The 18,196-nt window shown below is 43.4% G+C and overlaps 3 protein-coding genes and 1 non-coding gene across 4 annotated transcripts; 1 reads left to right on the plus strand and 3 right to left on the minus strand.

The window, feature by feature from the left end:
* Window positions 1-974: 974 nt before the first annotated feature.
* LOC127336180 (uncharacterized) lies at window positions 975-6,421 on the minus strand. The gene is made up of 9 exons (XM_051362963.2): window positions 6,145-6,421; window positions 5,353-6,070; window positions 5,055-5,130; window positions 4,851-4,926; window positions 4,330-4,410; window positions 3,481-3,602; window positions 2,526-2,769; window positions 1,817-1,880; window positions 975-1,731 (listed from the first exon to the last, which is right to left on the minus strand). Exons 2-9 carry the CDS (start codon window positions 5,984-5,986, stop codon window positions 1,190-1,192), a joined length of 1,839 nt encoding a protein of 612 aa, XP_051218923.1. The 5' UTR covers window positions 5,987-6,070; window positions 6,145-6,421; the 3' UTR covers window positions 975-1,189.
* Window positions 6,422-9,420: 2,999 nt separating this feature from the next.
* Window positions 9,421-12,527, minus strand: LOC127336179 (uncharacterized protein At4g15545). Its single transcript, XM_051362962.1, has 9 exons — window positions 12,112-12,527; window positions 11,959-12,027; window positions 10,930-10,983; window positions 10,750-10,825; window positions 10,588-10,656; window positions 10,244-10,489; window positions 10,121-10,163; window positions 9,964-10,042; window positions 9,421-9,871 (listed from the first exon to the last, which is right to left on the minus strand). Exons 1-9 carry the CDS (start codon window positions 12,379-12,381, stop codon window positions 9,779-9,781), a joined length of 999 nt encoding a protein of 332 aa, XP_051218922.1. The 5' UTR covers window positions 12,382-12,527; the 3' UTR covers window positions 9,421-9,778.
* Window positions 12,528-14,159: 1,632 nt separating this feature from the next.
* On the plus strand, window positions 14,160-14,279 carry LOC127337813 (U5 spliceosomal RNA). The gene has a single exon (XR_007874121.1). It is a non-coding gene; the product is annotated as a U5 spliceosomal RNA (small nuclear RNA).
* Window positions 14,280-14,833: 554 nt separating this feature from the next.
* LOC127336178 (uncharacterized) lies at window positions 14,834-17,993 on the minus strand. The gene is made up of 4 exons (XM_051362960.2): window positions 17,540-17,993; window positions 16,067-16,255; window positions 15,190-15,761; window positions 14,834-15,107 (listed from the first exon to the last, which is right to left on the minus strand). Exons 1-3 carry the CDS (start codon window positions 17,711-17,713, stop codon window positions 15,393-15,395), a joined length of 732 nt encoding a protein of 243 aa, XP_051218920.1. The 5' UTR covers window positions 17,714-17,993; the 3' UTR covers window positions 14,834-15,107; window positions 15,190-15,392.
* Window positions 17,994-18,196: the final 203 nt, after the last annotated feature.

The raw sequence follows: 18,196 nt of genomic DNA on the forward strand, positions 1-18,196 counted from the left end.
AAAGAGAGGTGCAAATTGTAGGATCTCTCCTCCGGAGGGTGTGAAAATGACCTGGGGAAGTGGCTTTTGCAACAAATGTGATGGAGAGGGTCAATGGCAAGCACAAAAAAGTGGAGAGAGTGACCCCCTTTCCTAGGTTGCCTCCCATGCTTTATAGGATCACCAGCCACACCATTATGGACCACTCTAGAGGAAGCCGGGGATAAGAGGGCGAAGCCGGGGATAAAACTTGCTTGGAAAGTCAGTATGCTCAAGCATATCAATGAGATAGTCCCAACGAAGAGAATGGGAGGCTTTCTTGTTGCCGAGCTTGAAAAGGATTCGGGGGTTGTTTGTCTTGTGGAACCTCCACGCCAAGTTCCGCACATACAAGAAATTATCATGAATGCTTCTTTTCTTGACGAATGTGCTTTGGGATTTGGATACAAGCTCACTCATATGGGAAAAGCTTTGGGGCCATCATTTTTGCAACGTTCTTTTGCAATGGCATGGATGGGACTAATTGGTCTAAAGTTGTTGATGTCATGGGCCCCTTTTTTCTTCGGAATGAGAGGAATATAAGTGGAGTTGAGCAGATGGAAGTTTTTGGTATGGAGGCTTGAGAAATCATTGATGGCGTCCATGACCTCATGCTTTATTATGATCAATAGAGTTTATTTATTAATTATTAATTAAGTTGGTGTCTCTCTAGTACAGTATTACCTTTTCAATCGAGGAGTATATCGGTCTACCAAAAAAAGTTCTTACTTGCGGTATACTGATATGCATCTGCCGTGTCGCCTGCAAAGTGTCCAAGGTGTACGTGGAGTGCCGTGCGTGGGACGGTGGGAGCACCTGCTGCAGCAGTCTAATGGCTTCTCCGTCTCAGCTCGCGTCGCTCAACTAGTATTTCATTTTTGTTTTCGTATTGTTTCATTCCATTGGTCAATCATCGCTCTATTATTACCATTTCGAAAAACAAATTCAATCAGACGTAGCCATAAATCTCCTTTAAATTCTCCTACAATTGAACAAAATTTCACAATCTGCATCACGACCACATAAAAGATTCAACATTTCAAAAGATTTCTATGATCTTAGGCTGTTTTCTACACAACAGCTACCGTAGGTATGTCAGCAACCACATTGCAGATAACAGGTTCTTCATTGGTAAACAAAAGTCAGCTGGCCTACAGATGTTCAATGTCATTCACCTCCGACCGCTGCTGTAGTAGTGCCTGTCATGCCAGTCCCTCTCTCGTTCCCTTTCCCTCTCTCTTGAGTGACGCGACATCTCCGATCCTGAGCTGTGCTGCCTGCTCGAGTACGCATGAGGGGTCCAGGCACCCTCCTCACCAGGCGGTGGCGGTGGGTTGTCGTAGTAACCGGAGGAGCTTCTCCGTCCTCTGTCCGAGTGAGACCGCACGAGACCTGGGGTAGCTGGTCCGTGGTCATATGGATGGTACCTCGATGAAGAGTAGTGCTCTGCGCCAGGAGGGCCTCTGTCCCTCGAATCCGATGATGGATAGTGGTGACGGCCCGAGGAGGATTGGGGCGGGGTGCTGCCCCACAGCCAAGGGTCGCCGTTCTCTGGAACCGGTGCGTTTATCCCGGGGAACTCGACCGTCATCTTCTTGAGAGGTGGAGATGGCTCGCCTTGCTCTGGGAGCTCTCCCTCCTCATGCTCTGCTTTCGCCTCCCCGTCCCCAAATATGGTGATGCCAGAAGGTTTATCTTCGTCTTCCACCTCATCTAACAATCACAATCAGACAGAGAACAGCAACACTCAGAAAACGAGATAATCTTTAATTACGGGTTAGTAAAGGGCACTCCTTACCTAGGTAACCTGGAGGATAACCTAATTCCCGCATTCTGTGCAGCCAAGGAGGCGGATCATTTTCCTGCATGGATTGGGATACTCTCAGCAAAAACATCTGGAGGTTAACTTTATAGCGGCAGTGTTTTTATTGATTTCTAAGACACACGAGAATTGTCGGTTCACAAAACAGAACTAGTGCTCTAGCAACAAAATGGCATTGCAGAAAAATAACTAAATCCCAACAACTATTGGATACGAGATTCTTGTAAGTTATGGCACTAACCAATAAGACGTCCAACAAAAATGTTATTGCATTTTTTGTGGAGAGAACATCAGAGGCAACCAGCTGATTACAAACTTCGTTTCATGAATTGCTATAAAATCTAATTAATCATGGCTGACAAAACACTTGGATTAATAAGTAATGGTGTTTGTTCATCTACTATGGTAAGAAAATTCAAAAGAAAATGAATGCTAATGGATGATTTTAAAGCTATGATGGCTGATGTATTGAATTTAATCAACTAATACGGAGTATTTGATTTCAACACATGCATGACACATCATTTCATTAAGCTAACAGGTAAAAGTCAAAAGATAGGCCCTTGAATCTCACAATTTATATCTGTAGACTGTTAGATGCTGATACAAAAGGAGAACAGACCAGAAGACCAAACAAAATCAAGATGAATTAAGCATCAACAGTAAAAGAAAATCCATCACTTACCCTGAGCCCTAAGCATTCTCTAGTCTCAGATCCCAGGACTCCTGCTTTCAGATCATCAAATTTGCCTGGAGTTTTCTGGTAGTACCGATTTTGCCCACGACTAACATTGGATAGGTTCCTTTTCGAGTTGTGCTGCTTGCGGGCATTGCTAATTGCAACATGGTCACGAGGCTTTGGGCAATCCTTCAGGGCATGACTATACGAACCACAGTTGAAACAGCGAGAATCATCCTTATCTTGTTTGCTGCCAAAGAAACAAGGCCAGTCATGTTGTAAATCCACGTAAAGGTATAATACTATATTTAGACATTAACGACGAGAAAGATCATCTGAAGACAAGAAATGCCAAATGTAAGTAAACTGTGAGAAAGATGGTCACAGGCCAAGAAATTGCAAATAGAAGTCTATGTCCTGAGAAAAAATGAAGTATGTTTTTTTAAGACATCACAGGTAGTATAAGGAACTCTTGCCAGGGCCAGAAAAGGACAAGGTTTACCAAAAAAAAAAAAGTAGTAGATCTGAACTTTGAAGTCATTTTCAGACAGTGGATGCTAAATATAAAAATACTTTCGTGAAAACAAACTATATCATTTAAAAACAAAAATGCATATCAGCTCCCATGATCTACTCATAGTTCAGAATATATTGATATCAATGAGAAGGTTTTGGAAGCTGCACAAAGTTAAAATTTCTACACAATGGACAAAGATTATTTGCAGATTGCAATGATGATCAAGAGATGTCATAATGAATACACTATGAAACAGTGACAGTAATTAAGCAATATGCTAATTTACTACTATGACGGCCGTCACAGCCCAGACCTGAAAAGGAGAAACTAAGAGGGGTAATAGACTCAAAGGTGTTTCTGAACCCAGGTGAGGGCAAGCAACATGGTCAACATAACAACATGGCCAACATAGGCCAGTATATGCAAAGAATTAATAACCCGTACCTTTCAGTGTTTGATGGATCACCAAGAGGAGTGGAACCCAACGTAAACTCTCGGTTGTAGAGTGGCACCGCACCATCATCCACAGCAACATTTCCTCGTGCTTGGCTATCCACCCAAAATGACTTCTCGATAAGCAAAACAAAAGGTATAATTATTAGATTTCAACCAACTCAACTCAAGAGGTATAAGATAATTAAGACCTCCCCGTAAAAAACAAGATAATTAAGACCTAAAACCTTATGTAATCTACAAGATTTCCTTGTCCTTGTACGTCAAATACGCAAGGTTTTTGAGTCGCCGAAAGTCGCTGTATAGTCGTGAGTCGCCGTGATTTTTGGAAAACGACTCGGCAATACAGCGACTCAAAAACCATGCACATACGCCTATCCTGCTACATTTACTAATAACCATATCCTGAAGGGATACATGCCATATCTAAGCAGTTAGCAAACTAACTCATCTCTATCAGATACATTCCTTCTTTTTAGGAAAATCATGTGCCTTCTGTAGCGGACAGGCATGTTGCTGCCTTAGACATGCCGGCTCGCCACAGGGCCCAGGCCACGTAGCATCCAGCATCTAATATCATGTGAAATGCCCTAGGAAGATTATCTACCAAGAAATCAACAAGTGAAAAAAAAAAAACCTAAACCCACAGAATGTGCAGAACTAAATGAGCGGTTTTCAAAATTACAGCATAGCAGCATTATCTTCAATGTGCATTTCAGTGAATGAATTTAATTTCAAAAAGAACGACCAAAGTTTTGTAACAGCAGTCCCATACTTCAAATAGAGCATTGATCTTCAGACTGAGCTTAGGAGAGATCAAAATGGCTTGCTTATACATACCACAGCAGATCTCTCTGAACCAACATGTAATGCTGGATAATAAGTCTCTTCACCACATTCCAGGACCTCTTCCACAGAATCCTGTCATTTTTCAACCAAAATAAAAAATAAATATAAATAAAGGAGCATTTTCTCTTCAGCATTTTTATAAAGGATATCCTAGTCCCATTTTAGTCTGTTGTAACCTACTAAATTTTTCCCTCCACAGGTCACTATCTTCTTCTATTGACCTGGACAACAATTATATTTTAGCAGTGAAGCAGTAACGATAACACCAAGACATCTAAACCAGCTACCCAAGGTTGCTCTACTGATGGAACATGAAAGATATTAATATAAGAAGCAAAACTAATTCATCCATGACCATTTTTTTATTAACCGCTTGTGCCCATATCTTATCACTGGAAACAGCTCTCAATTAAAGCATTGCCTGAGAGCTGCTGGTATATAAACAAGGATTATAAAGTTGATGCAAAACTACCATACCAGCAAACAAATAACATAGCTGTAAAGAGCAGTACCGTCAAAGTGTGTTGCTTTCTAGCTTGCCACTCAGACCACTGTTGCATCAGTTCCATGAGCCTCCTTTTGCTTTCCCTGGAATGTTGAGAAAATAAAAGGTAGCACTTAAAATAGAGTTCTAAGATGTTTCAGAAGAATAAGTAGATTAACATATGTAACGTACTGCATAGATATTATTTGGAAAAAAAGAGCTCGTGTTTAACCTTGTCAAGTTGTTGTAGATTACACGAACAGAAGGCTCGGCTGATTCCACTCGGGCTCTTTTAATTCCTCTTGTGGCTAAGCACGCAATATCAAGGAACAAAAACATCTAGCAAATGACCTGATCGGTAATAACAATACATGTCTGCAATCCTGCCACTCTTTCGATGTGAACACAACTCACAGGATCCATGAAAATGCCAAAACAGATGGACTTCCAGATTACATGAACATGCTTGCAGGAGTACATTACTAAAAGGTAGAAATTAAGAACAGATAAACCATTCATTGCGAGGATACGGCTTTCATCGATAAAGGCGCTGCTCGAAGCGTGAACCTGGGCAACAATTCCAGGCCCATTACCCTTGTCGAGTCCAACTGAGACAACACCATGTAAACTCTGTAGTAAAGCTGGCACGCTGGCCTGGGCCTGAACAGGGGCATCAGACGTCTGACGCTTCACAATGACATCACCGTCATCTGAGAGGTCCATATCTTCGACTTGCCCTTCTTCAAGGTCTATGATCTCATCGGAGGCCTTTGTAGCATCCACTCCGTTTACAGTCAGGGGTTCAGCCTGAAGGTCACCGCCCCCCTGTGTATCTTCGGCGCCGGCTTTGCAAGCGACCTGTCCTCCTTCTTCAAGATCTGTGATCTCAACGGAAGCCTTGGCACTATCCACGGTACTAGGCCTGTCTTGCGGTTGATGCTCCGACGCCAGAGGCTCCAGCCCATTGGCATCCACTGCTTTGGTCTGGCCGTCCTTGGCGTCAGGCTCGGATGCGAATTGCCCCTCTTCAAGATCTATGATGTCATTAGCAGAAGCTTTGGTGGTGCTGCTAGGCGGTTCGGATGCCACTGCAGTCGCAGCCAGGGTTTCGGTCTGACGGTTGCCCTCCTCTTCATCGTTGGGACCAAGACTGATGAACTCCATCTTCTTCTCCTACAGGTTCACAATCCGCAACTGAACAGCAGCAGGTATCATCCGGGCATGCCCTCAATCCCCATAGGCGCGGATCTGGGTGGTAGTGGATGTCAGTGGGGTTGGAACTAGCTAGTCAAGTGGATCTCGGATAAGAAGCGAACGCATACCTCGAATAAGAAGGCGACGAGGAAGGAGGGCGATGGTGCGTGAGAGGCGGAGGTGTCTGGCGGCGGGATTCGGGCGACAGCGGTGGCGCTAATTAAGGTACGGCGCGGCGGCGGTGGTAGAGTACTGAGGAGAGGTTTAGAGCAGGAGGGGACGCTATGAGGTGGAAGAAGGGGGGCGGCGGTGGCGGCCGGCGACGGGCGCTGAGGTGCGGAACGGCGGCGGGCTGGCCGGCTGGGTGGGTCGCCGGAGCGGAGCAAATCACGGTCAAGGAAAGAAGATAAACGGAGTTTGTATTGGAGTGACAATAGAGCAGGTATACTCGTATTTCGGAAACCCAGGGGGTAGCCCGGTTTTTTTTACTACGAGTAATAAACTTCAAAACTTTCTGATTTCAGGGTTTCAGAAAATTCCGAAAAAATATTTAGAGGTGGCAATGTTGTACTTTATGAATGTTAAATTTTCAGAACGAAATATAATGTATTTGGCTCTCAGTAAAAAATAAGAATAACAAAATCTCATAAAATGATAAAATTGAGACTGTACGAGATCATATGGCTGCAATTCACAAAATACAGGCATACGGAGGCATATTCCCTTCTTGAATCCGGGATCTTTTCATACTCCTAGCAATCTTTGAGGTCCTCTTGTCATTAGTGTTGAATCTTGGAGTAACTATTATGCTGATATGGAAGTTTTGGGCTCCGCCAAAAAAAAGTTTTTCATGTGGCTCGCGCTTCAAAACAGGTTTTGAACTAATGATCGGTTGGAGAAGAGAGGTTGGTCAAATTACCGGAATTGTCCCTGCAAGCGGGTTTTGGAGTCTGTTGATCACCTTATCAATTGTCGTTGCACCATTAGACTTTGGGGTCACCTCAAGAAGTGGCTTGGCATTCAAACTCTTGACCTCAATGAATGGGCTACCGCCGCTCTTCATCCTTGGTGGGGCACGATAACAAAGTGTCAAGACGTGGCCTCCTTTACTCTTCTTGTGTCTTGGGAGATTTGGAATGAAAGAAATACTCGGGTTTTCAACAATAAGCATTCGCCGCCTTCAGTGTTTTTTCACAAGATTAAGTTAGAGGCTAGGCATTGGGTGTTGGCGGGTGACAAATGTATGAGAAATTTAATGCCGTGTGAGTAGTTCCTCTGTGATAAGGGTGTCACTGGGAATAGGGCAAAGCTTTTGCCCTCTTTTTTTAAAAAAACTATTATATTGATATTGTCAAAGCAACTGCTGGAACTACTCATAATTTCCACAAATTACATCCTATTAAATGTAAACAGTTGTCTTGGAATACTGAAGGTTGCATATTTACACGGTGCAGCAGTGAGAAACGGTGGGGCGTGCGCACCTCAGATATAGTTGGTAGCATGGGAATGCCCTGGATTTATCTGCTTGTTGCTGGAAAGCACATTCTCACCGACGAGGATTCTTTAATTTAGTGAGGCAAAGTTAGTGATACAATACCCTGACTTGACAACCATGACCCTTGGATCAAAAATGGAAGGTAGGGATTGAGACGAACATTGTAGATGAAGCACCGTGTGAAACTGTAGCATGAAATCTAAACTGCTGGTGTAGGAAATAATGGCTGGGAACTGGACAAGTTAGAAAAATTGTAGCTTCTTTGACTTTGCCACTACAAGTAAGAGAATCCGCATCGCATTCTCACGGAGGGGAGAATTTCACGAACCAAGTCCATGTCAGCCACGACTATTGCATCGTCTTCGTCAATAAGACCTATATCTTCTCTACGACCACTAACTCGACCAACTGTGACACTTTGACACATTCTGCAGCGACCTCAGCTACTTCTGCGAGGATTACAACGGCGACCTTGATGAGATCAAAGGAAGTTTACACTACATGGGATCCCGGCAAATCAGCCCATCGGTGTCCTAAGATCTCGGCTTGTCCCCAAGCCGATTTTCAAGAAGGAAGGAATCTTATGACCCTCACCTCTATATCTCAAGCTGGGCCATTGTAATTGGCCCAACTGACCTGCCAGGTGCCAATGCTGCTACATACTCTCTTGGCTCTAGACAAAAAAATTATTCTATATTAATCTACCTTCTAGTTTTTAGTTAACAAAAACACAGAAAATGAAGCGGCCTTGCTCTCTCTATTGGATGACATTATTTTTAATGTAGCTATTGGTTGAAGTAGTACTAATAAATGCAGTTTTAGTTTGTTTGACTTTTTCTAAAATGTAGACTAAATTAGAATGGAGGGAGGAGTATGTCCATCATCAGAAAACGAAAAGACTATCCATTTGGATCACGAAAAGAAACGGCGCCTCTCTCTTCCTCCCCTGAATTCCTCTTTCCCCTAACCGTTCTCTGATCCCTATCTCCTTACTGCTTGTGTCCTCAAAACCATGAAATCTCGTACTGTTGAGTGATTGTAGAAGTGGGTTCCTAACATGTTTATTGCTCGATTGTTCCCCGTTTAAAGATTTGTATGGGCACGAGGCTAATTTGGGAGCCATGCCAGAAGACTTGTTTCGAAGCTCTAGTTTCAGTTGGAGAGTTCATCAATAACAGAACTGTTCAACCGCAAGCTCAGAAGAGCATTTGGACTTCGGAGGCAGCTCAGCAGCGTACGAATTTGTACACTGGTTGTCGCCGTACTAAGCGTTCTTTTCTCAAGAGACTTGGTGAAGTAAGAAAGGAACCTAGCTCAAGAAACTTGGCGAAGTAAGAAACGAGCCTACATTATTGTTTGGTTTGGAAAGTAGATGCACAACACAGCCACGCGGGTTTAAGTATGCACCGACACGGATTTAGGTTCTTACTATTAAAGAAAATCGCTGCAAACAATTTTCAATCCTTCAAAATTTGACAGATTTTGTCATTTTTTGTGTACCTAAAATGCAAATAATTTTGCATTGAGATTTATCCACACTTAAGAAAACTTTGAATCTTGCAAATACAATTTCAAGATTTATCAAAATATAAAGAACTCTCCATAGCGCGGGAGCAATTTATTCGCTCCTAATATCTTTTTTATTGTTCATCATGCGTTCCTTTTTTAATCTTCTTGTAATTGCCTTTCACTAGTAGCTTTGTATTGTTTAATGGACAAAATTCCTTGATTGATTTTATTGCCCAAGTAGTTTTCAACAAAAAATTGGCCTACAAACAGAAGTTCAAGAGGCACCAGCCTCCTCATAATGCTTCGGAACAAAAGAGTGTCACCGCCTGCTCTTGTTGTAGTATCATCCAGAAGGCTTTTGCTCGCATTCCAATACACTAAAAAATGATCATATTTGAACAACAGAAGAATATATGGCATTTTTGCACAATGAAATACACCCGCCTCAAGTTATCTGCAATCGAGTGTACAATCACGAAGACTGGGAGTCCTACAATGGAAGGCAAATTTATAATCCAATTACACAGACCAAAAAAACTGAAACATCCATTTACATCATGCTATTGAGGATGAAAGCGCTCGAACTAGGGTGGCCTATGCACAGATTTCCGACAATATGATCTTGTGATCAATGAGAGAACAATGTTCAGGCACAATTAGCCTACCAGAACGGTACAATCATTTAGTCGGAAGAGACACACCAACGAAAATAAAAGCTGCTTGTTTAAGAGAAGAAAAAATAGCAGCCTGTGATAGGTTCAAGATTGGTTGCGATTAAGCATACTCTGAAAAGAACTGTATAAGTCTTTGTGCTCTGTTCCAAAAATCTCCTCTGCTTTTGACAGTGTGTCCTGTAGAAATCGATGAAGTAGAAAACATCACATTAGATAATCTGTGGATATTAATGAACTGAAAGGCTGTAGATACTGGTAAACCATGCCACCTCTCGCGACTGTTTCTGCGCATTGAATTCCTTGATGTTTGCCAAGAATGCTCCAAATTGCTCATAAGAAAGTCGAGTCCTGATATTTTGTAGCCACAAGTGTTATGAGATGAACAAACAACAAATTTTCTGAATAGTCAACAGCATAGTAGCTAACCGTGCTTGTCGGAAGAATTCCTTTCCATCTATACGAGGTCGCCCTGGACAGATAACAAAAAAAAGCGTTCAGGACTATCTCAAATGAATACCAGACCCCAATTGATGATTCACTGTGTAGAACCTGTGAATGAGCGGCGTTCAGGAGGAGAGACAGGTGCTGAATACTGGTGACTGGATCCATTCCATGATGAAAATGCTGATTGGCCTTCGGTCCGGGATTTAGTAGGTGATGTTGGACCAGAATAAAACTTCGGAGTGGAAGGGCCAGTTGAATATGCAAGTGGAGAACCACCCGAGAATGAAACAATTGGTGTTGAACCAGGAGTTATATTTGGGGCTACATATGGTGTGATTGAGAACTGGTATCCTGTGAATGCTACCATAGTAAGCGGCTGATGGTCGAGAAATAACAGGTGACATGTGTTATGATTTAGTAGTTCAAAAGTAAGAGTTCACTAATGCCACCTTGGGATGATTCGGTGATTGTGGATCTGCTGGAAGTATTTGAAGAGGCGCGGCTGCTTGAAACTTCATCTGCCAATTCAAACATAAAAAATGAAATCAAGGAAAAGCCACAAACTCTGTCTCAAGGGAAATGGCTTTGAAATTTGTGAGGTTGACCGACACCTTTCCCAGGAGGAATTCTAGCAGTCCAATTATTTCCTACATCTGCATCACGATCTTCACCTGTTTCTGAAAATTGCTGTGAATTTATGCAGGTAATGTTATTTGTCACCAAACAAGACCAGCAGAACAGAAACTAGAAATCTTCAAATAGAAAATAAGAGTTTGGTCAGTAATACCCACCAATAAATTATCTTCACTAAGTGATTTCATCAGCTGCTTCTTAAATGCCTCCAGCTACAAAGAACAAAAGACCTTGAGTAATTTCTCGACTACCAAACTAAAATTTCCATGTTGATTCTTGAAAAATCTGAGTTTAACTAAGTTTATAATGAATAATTAGTGTTCCTATTTGATTAATAAAGTCGAGAGTAAGTAAATAAAAAGTCATGAAAGAGTATGTTGCCAAAGAAAACTTCACATCACAACACTCCCAGCTTCCACACAACAGTGTAGAATCAAATTAAAGATTAGTGTAATTGACAGTAAAGCAGTCGTCATCCACCGATCTTATTTGAGTTCTTTCGAATTGTTCCCACAAAGCTGGTAAGCAATTTGATCTCTAAAATATTATGACAATGATTTTTTAGAGAAAATACTAAAACTATCTACCTGTCACAGGCTTCACTATGAGCATAACAGAATCAAGTTAGTCTGTTCGTGACACCACCACATTGCTTGGAGCTAATCATGGCCTATTTTTTGTTGCCCACTATACAAGTAAAGCTGTCCCAAAGTGTTCGCCCCCCAGTTGACAGAACTAACAAGAATTTCAACCAGAATTTAGCTCCAACCAAAACTGTGCCTTCTGACGGAAGCCGTGAAATTTTTATAAGCAACTTTGATAAGTCAGTGAAAAGCTGTAACCTTCCATCAGAGTACAATAAAACTCACAAAAAATTGTAATAGTACAGTTAGCACTCAATAGTGGGAAGACCAATTTTTCATCCAATTTCATGTAACTGTTCGACCCCACCTTTAGCAATTGCCCATAATCATGGGCACTGAAAACCATATCACTAGAATAAACAAGCAAATGAAACTAACATTCCAAGGCTTCAGTCCACATTCCTACTAAATAGACACTAAAATCCACAATTGTAATCAAGATTAGCAAATTAGCAATAGTCCACCCTAAGAACAAAACATACTAATTTGAAATCACAGGAATTAACACTAAGATCGGAGCTAGAAGATTTAAGAACATCGCACCTTTGCCAAGTTCCTGGACAGCTTCTTGGCCGTGACGGCGAGGGTGTCCCTCTCCTTCACCAGCTTCGCCTGCACACGGAGAATCAAACACGAACAGCTAAGTACAAACCATAATTCTCCCGGCACAAAACGTCTGGGCGATAGGAAACGCACGTTGTCGTCGAGGGCGGCGAGGAGTCGGGCGTCGGAGTCGGCGAGGCGGGCGCGGAGGTCTGCCTCGGAGCGCTCGCGGTCGGCGAGGTCCCGGCGGAGGCGCGCGACGTCGGCCTCGAGGCGGGAGACGCGGGAGGAGATGGCCATGGAGGTGATCTTGCGCGCGATGTCCAGCTGCTCGTACGGGTCGGTCGGGATCACGGCCAGGATCTCGTCAGGCAGGTGGAAGTCCACCCCCGTGGCCGCCCCCGCGGCCTCGTGCCTCGCCATCTCCTCCGCCTGAGACGGACAGGCACGTCAGCTCTCCACCTCTCCGGGAGGTGGTTGTGGCGGTCGTCGCCGGCGCCGGGAAGGACGGGACTGGAAAAGTTTTAAGGAAGCTTTTTCCTTCTAATTTTTATTTGTTTTTGGGACGTGACCGGGATTGGCAGCTGTACTGTTGGAGCTCCAACTCATTTTCCATGCTTGCTTTGTCTTGCCTTCATTTCTTACAATTTTCTTCTTAATTTTCCACTAACCTTTATTGAAAGAGTGCAATGTTCCCTTTTTATGCTCTTCTATTAGTGGCACATTCCTGCAGTCACGCCCACAAGACAAAACAAGGGTTGGTAGGATTTTTTTTAACACAAGAAGGCCTCCAAGTACATCTTAAAAAAGATCTAAAGGAAATAGGACAGTACAAGTTGGTCCTTGACTTTTGCAAAGAGGACCCCTAACACCTAATGGAGAAAGCAAACGGGTCCAAGACTTCTTCCTCAGGAGCACATCGCCGCCGCCGGGAACTACGTCACTTGGGACGACGAAGCTTCCATGAAAGATCATGGATACAACGAAGAAGAGCCACTACCTCCCTTCAAGCTCACAGGCTGGGAGGAAATAGATAGGTTGACATTCGACCAGAAGAAGCAACAACGGCTAGAACACCACCTACCGACCACAACAGAGGGCGGTGTAGCCTCCAGAGAAGGCCGACCTCTCCCGAGTGCTTCCAAAGAAACGATGTTGCTGATCAGCTCTCCCGAGTGTAATCACAAGAACATCAGCCGGAAATCCACCTTGGGAGTTGACATTGCTGAACTAGGAAAGTGAAGCTTCGACCGATCTCCTTCAGATCTTCCAAGCAAGTGCATTTCCCCAACCTCGCGTCCACCACCTCGACGACGGCAAGAAGAGTGGAAGAGCAGGCATCACCCCTCCAGCACTCAATTTGGGGGTACCACTGACCCAAACGCCTTACCTATTGAAAGTGAAGGCAGCGATTTCGTCCATCCCCAACTCCGTCTTCGACCTCCGAAGCACCATGGAGAGAGGAGGAGCACCGCTGCTAGCCGCCAGGCGCAGCTTGTGTGCTCCAGCGACCGATTCCTGCCGGCATGACGTCAAACTACACTAGGAGAAAACTACAAGAAGACCTACATCTAAACCTACTACACAAGGAGGGGACCTGGCCACCTCGCCCATGCTCGCTCACAGCTGACGCCCCGCCGGAGGAGGAGGACAAAGGTGTCGGGCAAAGATGGCACCGACGGTGGACTCTCAAGAGTTCTCTCTCTCTCTTTCTATTTTAAACCATCTCCGGGTTGGTAGGAAAAAAAATTGTGTACATAAAGTATATATTGTATGATTTGAAAATTCCTTGCAAGACATCTTTAACATTAGCTGTGCATTTCTAGGAAAAACTTACTTCTAAAAATAATGTCCTTCCAAATTTTTTACAAATGATATTGAAAACAAATTGATTTACTAAGCAAGGCTAAAGGGGAAAATAAGCAGTTTCATTTTACAAACAAAAACGGTGCCCGTGAAAACGATACTAGGCTATTCCTATCGAAGAGAGATGTTAGGCTAAGCTCTGCAGGCCCAGCCCATAATGTTTTGGTTGGTGGGAGATATCACGGTTCTGGCCCATTTGTGCTAGCGAAGGCACAACCGCGCTGCGGGCACAGCGCTCAGCAGACAGAGTTTAGTCCCACCTCGCTTGGCTAGAAGCGATGCCAGCCGAGGAGCGTGTATATAACGAGCACCAGAGCGACCTTGTGAAAGCACGCAGCTGCGCGGTGAGCACAAAGCGAACTATTCTTTCGCCTTTTACTAGAGAATACCGTGTGCGCGCCGCAAATAGCAGCATACGCTAATTTTTGAAGGGGATTCTCCTACTGCAGGAGGGCCCCCACAATTCTGAAGTTCAAAATTGAATTTTACAAATCACGTTCCAAGGAAGAATTCGACAGGATGTAAGTTGGCTCTACTTCTGATCTGAAGCTGTTCTCTGGCTACTGCTGAACTGAAGTTAGCAAGCAGATCAAAAGTAACTGAAGTTAGCAAGTAGGGCATGCAGATATTTATTTTAGCTATAACAGATTTAATCAAATATAAATTTGAAAGTTGTTTCTGCATTTCACCTTCCTCTCAGGTAGAATTGAATTTTTAGGCAAAGAGATGAACTAGTGAGCAAATGTTATGTGCAGGTAGTAGAATTTTTATCCCAAACAAGAAGCAAAACTCTGGTCAATGACGAGAAAAGTGGCAAGGATTATTACAGTCACACATCGAATCAGTTGCTAATAATATGCCTATCCAATATAGGCGCTACGATGTAATCAGCAGTAGTACTGATGCCATTCTGCTGCTACTCCCAGATCACTTGGAACCGAACAGGTAAGTCTGTCGTGGCAGTTCAACAAAAAAAGTAAATCCACTATTGGTTTGGATCAACAAGAGGAACACCAAATTTCGCTGATATAAATAATGAAACAATGCCGCGGACTCGGGGCAACACAAATAAAGCTTCATATACATGGATGCTCAATGTTTATACACTGGTGGCTAGACTATAGGATTCTACGAAGATGAACACTGCACTAAGATTGTTAGCCTGGATCTAAAAGGGGTTTGTACAATATCGGCGTGCTGTGCTCTTTCCCCCCCACTGCCTCGAACATGATAGTGCTCCACAGACTCGGTGATTTCCCTGACAAGGTCCGAAATCCTGGAACCTGCACTAAGATGTGAGTATTAGCGAGCAAACACATGAACCACAACTCAAAATCTAGTCAAACATGAATTTGCCAAAATTACCTGAGCTCCCGCTCACAAGATGAGAGCAGTGGGCACTTCTGTTATCATTCTCCATCGAGTCCCAGTTAAGCAAATACCGACCGGTAACACTTGTTCATCCAAGTATTCCGAGATGTTAAGAACAAGTTGGAGCTCTGTTAGTAGGGATGCTGTCAAACGGCTATCCACAGACCACAGAGTAAATTTATTGATTGGTAATCCCATCACTTCACAGAACGCACACCGATGGTCCTGACTTTGAATTTATACTGGGGCACCTCATCTTCATCATCATCCTCATCATCTTCACTTGAATCGTCTTCAACTTTGTCCCATTTCGAGTAGTCAAGTCCTGAATGGCCCTTTGGTTTTTGGACAGTCTCCCAGCCCTGGGATTTTGATGGCAGACTGGGAGGCACCTCAACCTTTGGAAGTTCGCTTGCAGGTTTCATTTCGGGAATCAGTTCAGCGGCAGGTTGATCAGACATGGCGACAAGAGTTTCACTCATTTTATCTTCTTTTAGAGGCAGATCTTCTTTGTCTTCTTCAGTATATAGCGACTCCTCTTCAGATTCTGGAATCGGAGCTAGTGACTTCAAATTTCAAAAACGTACAAAAGACATGCGGCAAAACTCGGTCAGTTAACTAGAAGGGATGTGCTGGTGTCAATAGCGAAAAAGTTACATTCCAAACATTTCATATATATTTGAAAAAAAATACGGAGTAGCAGATCTCATGTAACATGTTTTTAAAATTCAGCAATGATCTATTCCTTAACTTGTTTAAGAGATTTTTTGTAGTTATACTTAAACCTGATGACACTGCATTTCTAGTAAAGCTTATGAACGAAACTAGAACAAAGTGAGTTAGCAGAATACATTCAAGTACAAGAGCATACCAGCTGTGTCTTGAGTCGTGCATGAAGGTTCCGATATACCTCGGATGACGGATTAATTTCAATTAGCCTGTTCACATCAAACAGAGCCGACTGGTAATCTTTTAGAGTGACAAGAGTTTGGGCACGTAGCATAAGAGCACCAGCATGCTCAGTATCCAACTCAAGGACAGATGTGCACTCTTCGGCAGCCTATACGATTATCATAAAGGAAGAAAAGTCAGTGTTGGTAACAGTAATGATAATATAGAGAAAAGAACAATAAATGATGTCAGGAGTCAACTTATTCCAGAGAAATACCCACATTACTACAGAACATGTCCCAGAGAAGGGTTCACAGAGGGGCATATGTTTTTCCCATAGACATAGACATAGAGTTACTAATCAATTCAGATACTTGACTACCCAATGAAATTTCATACTCACGTACCATACAAATAAATAATAATCCATTCAAAACTGAAAATTCGCTACTTCATGGCTCTTGTATTGTTGACTAGATCTAGATTAATATTTACAGGGAACAGTTTTTCTACTGCTGCTAATTTTGGGAAAGCAACACCAGCTTTGATAGTAAACCACTGTTTGATGCACCTCACAACACTACAGTTAACATCAGGTGGGATAAATTTAGACACCTGGCTAAGCAAGCTACGGTTAATTAGCACATCTTGGCCACAAGAGTAGAAAAACAATATCAGCATTTATAATATCAAATGCATATAATTTGAAAACATACTTTATGATGATTCTAATACAATAAATTTTATACTGTAGATGTTGATATTTTTTCCCTAAATATCTGGTCAAACTTTACGAAGTTTGGCTTTGATTAAACTCAAAATGCGAGGTAATTGTGAAAGGGGGAGTACCATACAAATAATCCATTGAATATTGAAACCCAGTCTGTCAGATGGTTCAGAGACTGAGATACATTTAAATCATTCGCTAGTTCATGGTTTATGCCTTGTTGACTAGATCCAGATTAATAGTTAAACGGAACAGTTTTTCTGCTGCTGCTAAATTTGGGAAAGCAACACCAGCTTCTCTAATTCAGTCAATCAAGATAGTAAACCGGAGTTTGATGCACCTCACAGCAGTTAACATCAGGTGGGCTAAATTTAGAGACCTGGCTAAGCAAGCTACGACTGTTTAGCCCATCTTGGTCACCAGAGTATATCCCCCCATAGTCAAAACTTGACATTTGGATAGCTAAAAGGACACCAACGAGCGATCTGTGCACCCTATAAACCATAATAAGTCCCCGAAATATTCAGAATACACGGGGCTAAAGATCACACTTTTCTAGCCTTCCAGGCGCCGAAGGGGCACCGCACCGAAATAGAAGTTGAACAATGTATTTCCGTTTCGTGATGAAATGGAAACGGGTGAGAAGCCCGGTTGGGGAAAAGTAAATACTTAAAATGGATCCAACAAACGCAACCAAGAAACGGAGGGCAGAGAGAGAGGCGAGACCTTGTGGAAGTCGTGGAGCTTGAGGTAGCAGGCGGCGCGGTTGCTGTGGAGGGCGATGCGCTGCGCGGGGCCCCGCGCCGCCGCCAGCGCCGCCGTGTAGAGCTGGAGCGCCTCCCGGTGGCGGCCGCCCCTGTAGAGCTCGTGCGCCTGCTCCACGGCCTCCGTCCCCGCCATCGCCGGCCGGACGCGATCTGGGGCTGCGCGAGGCGGAGCCTGATTTTGGGGGAGGGGCTGGGCAGATGGAGCTCGTGAAAATTTGGGGGGATATCGACGAGGACGAGGAGAATATGGGGTGTTTGATGAGGGAGGCGCAGAGGAGATTTGAATGTGGACAGATGGTAGCGGGCGGGGTGTCGGGTTGCTGCTGCCCGCGAGGAACACGGCCGGGATTATCTCGCTCTTTACTCTTTCTCGGAATTCACGGATTTGCCCCTCGTTTAAACTTCGATCCTTCCGACCTTCCGACCAGCTGGGAAGCATGTGTGCTTCTGGTTAGGTGGTTGGTGAGGGACGTGGATATATACTTATAAGAATCGTAATTATGAAGTTCGATAAACTTCGATATTGGGGTTGTAAGTTTCCTAAAAATAATATGATCATTAACGATTAATGTGGAAATTACAAAAGCACAATTGTTGTAACTTGTAAGTATCTTAT

Source organism: Lolium perenne, chromosome 2, assembly GCF_019359855.2.
Source record: "Lolium perenne isolate Kyuss_39 chromosome 2, Kyuss_2.0, whole genome shotgun sequence".
Lineage (NCBI taxonomy): Eukaryota > Viridiplantae > Streptophyta > Magnoliopsida > Poales > Poaceae > Lolium > Lolium perenne.